General features: G+C 38.3%; 1 protein-coding gene across 1 annotated transcript; it reads left to right on the plus strand.

The window, feature by feature from the left end:
- The first annotated feature begins 460 nt into the window (after positions 1-460).
- LOC6561307 (muscle-specific protein 20) lies at positions 461-1594 on the plus strand. Its single transcript, XM_001986858.2, has 3 exons — positions 461-580; positions 715-1047; positions 1118-1594. Exons 1-3 carry the CDS (start codon positions 551-553, stop codon positions 1307-1309), a joined length of 555 nt encoding a protein of 184 aa, XP_001986894.1. The 5' UTR covers positions 461-550; the 3' UTR covers positions 1310-1594.
- Positions 1595-2493: the final 899 nt, after the last annotated feature.

Genomic DNA, 2493 nt, shown 5'->3' on the forward strand with positions numbered 1-2493 from the left:
AAGCAGCAGCAAAAGTTTATACAAAAAATTTACTTAGGGGCGCACGTCTATTTCCACAATACGTGTGAAAAATTATTGAAATTGGTTATGCTAAGTTTTTTTGGATGGTCTGGTCTAAAATTAAAACGCACGACTCATGCGAGATGGCGACGCTCAAAGTCGGAATAGTGAGAAATAAATTGGTGCTCACATTCACACACACACACACACATACACACACACACACGCACACACACACACACGCACACACACATATTTACCTGACAGATTCATGCAGGCGACGCCCACGTCTTGGCCACAAATCTCCCACAGCGCAAAGCTCCCACATAGACGACTCCGAATTCGGATATATTTTTGGAAAATTCTTGAAATTCGGTCTATGTGTGAGTGTGTATGGTTTTCGCAGTGGTGTGCGTGTGTGCGATCATCTCTTGCTCTCGCGCTTTAAAAGCCGCATACGCCCTGTGGCCAGGCATCAGTGAAGGCTTGCATTAGCTTTGGTGAAGATCTTATAAACCGATTACTCTCCCCCTCAGAACAAATCACAAACATGTCTCTAGAACGTGCTGTTCGTGCCAAGGTGAATAAAAGTGATACACAAAAGAATAGAAGTAAAATGATAAAATAAAAATTAAAATGCAAAAAATTAAAACTCGATTGAAAAGTGCAAAAAATATGTGAAAAGATAATAATAAAGTTTTTTTATGGCTATAGATTGCCGGCAAACGCAATCCCGAGATGGACAAGGAGGCCCAGGAATGGATTGAGGCCATTCTTGGTGAGAAATTCCCCGCTGGTCAGGTATATGAGGATGTACTCAAGGACGGACAGGTGCTGTGCACTTTGATGAACAAACTGTCGCCCGACTCTGTGCTCAAGATCAACTCGTCCGGTGGACAGTTCAAGTTCATGGAGAACCTCAACAACTTCCAGAAGGCGTTGAAGGCATACGGTGTGCCCGATATTGATGTCTTCCAGACTGTTGATCTGTATGAGAAGAAGGATATTGCCAATGTGACCAACACCATCTTTGCTCTGGGTCGCGCTGTAAGTAGCGATTGACGTCAATGATTGACTAACTGACTAATTGATTGATTGACTGATTGGTTTTTTGCAGACCTACAAGCACGCTGAATTCAAAGGCCCCTTCTTGGGCCCCAAGCCCGCCGATGAGTGCAAGCGTGACTTCAGCGAGGAGCAGCTGAAGGCTGGCCAGACCATCGTCGGCCTGCAGGCCGGTTCCAACAAGGGTGCCACCCAGGCTGGCCAGAATATTGGCGCTGGCCGCAAGATCTTGCTTGGCAAGTAAATTGCAGCAATTGCAGCTTCTGCTATTTTCTGTCTGTCTTTCTAATATGTTTTTAAATTATGTCTATCGTTTAATTGTTAAGTTTACAAACCAACATTAAACCACAAAAATATTCCTCATACAAACACTTACAAAAAAAAGAGAAAAAAAAATGAAAAACAAAATACACACTCACACAAATGCAAATGCACAAAACATAAAAGGCACATCGATGTGCCTTATATTAAGTATACGCCTAAGTTTATTTATACAAATAAAGAGATGATATTGTGGAGAAATTGATAATAAGACCCGAGCACTGATTGAAAGCGAAACGCGTTTCGCCAGTTAATTTTTATTACCAAGTGGAAATCGAATTCATTTCCAGCAGCGCATTTCTAATCACATCTACTTATAACCTTCAGCTGCGAAAAGTTGCCTTGTTGCCTTTGTGTGGGTGTATCTTTTTATTTATTCATTTGTCTATCTATTTGCGTGCTTGATTTATACAACCACATATATCTACACTATATGCATGATCTAATTCTGGCCAAGTCTATAAGTAATTTGTATATATATATATATATATAGATATATATATACGTGAACATCGTTGAAAACATAAACAGCCTGCTGTTACAAGTGTGTGCGAAAAATTCCATTGAAGCGTGCTGAGGTCATTGCAGATAGCTACTTTGAAAATATATATAATATATATGTATATATATCTATCATATATATACACGTATAAATCTGTTAGCTATTATATGGCATTAAGGAAAACAACCCCACACATTTTTTAAAATTTTTAATTATTATTCTTTTGGCATAGCATACCGTTAAATTTTCCTATATTAGAATATGTCTGCAGGTGTGATACGACATTGAAAACATGCCTCGAAAGGCCCGAGTCGTTGTCGAGAATTTCACGCCCCCATTTAATTTGAATGCAGCTGGCATCTTAATTTATGTATTTATTACGAATTTTTTTTGCATCACATTGTTTTGGTACAGCACAAATGAAAAATGTACTTCATTAATTTTTGCTAATTGCTGACATGACTTTATTCTAAATATAAAAATCGCAATTTCCACAAAATCCAAAAAAGAGAAAAAAAAAATATTAAATTTGAAATGAAAATGCATTTGGTACCCTTTTTCCTGACTTAAAAGAAAATGCTGTGCACACTCTTTTTGAAAATTAA

Source organism: Drosophila grimshawi, unplaced genomic scaffold (genome assembly GCF_018153295.1).
Source record: "Drosophila grimshawi isolate 15287-2541.00 unplaced genomic scaffold, ASM1815329v1 contig_1369, whole genome shotgun sequence".
Lineage (NCBI taxonomy): Eukaryota > Metazoa > Arthropoda > Insecta > Diptera > Drosophilidae > Drosophila > Drosophila grimshawi.

Coding starts and splice junctions, on each gene's coding strand:
- LOC6561307 (XM_001986858.2), top strand. CDS start 551: ATGTCTCTAGAACGTGCTGTTCGTGCCAAG. Junction 581..714: donor AACGTGCTGTTCGTGCCAAG/GTGAATAAAAGT, acceptor TTATGGCTATAG/ATTGCCGGCAAACGCAATCC. Junction 1,048..1,117: donor TCTTTGCTCTGGGTCGCGCT/GTAAGTAGCGAT, acceptor GGTTTTTTGCAG/ACCTACAAGCACGCTGAATT.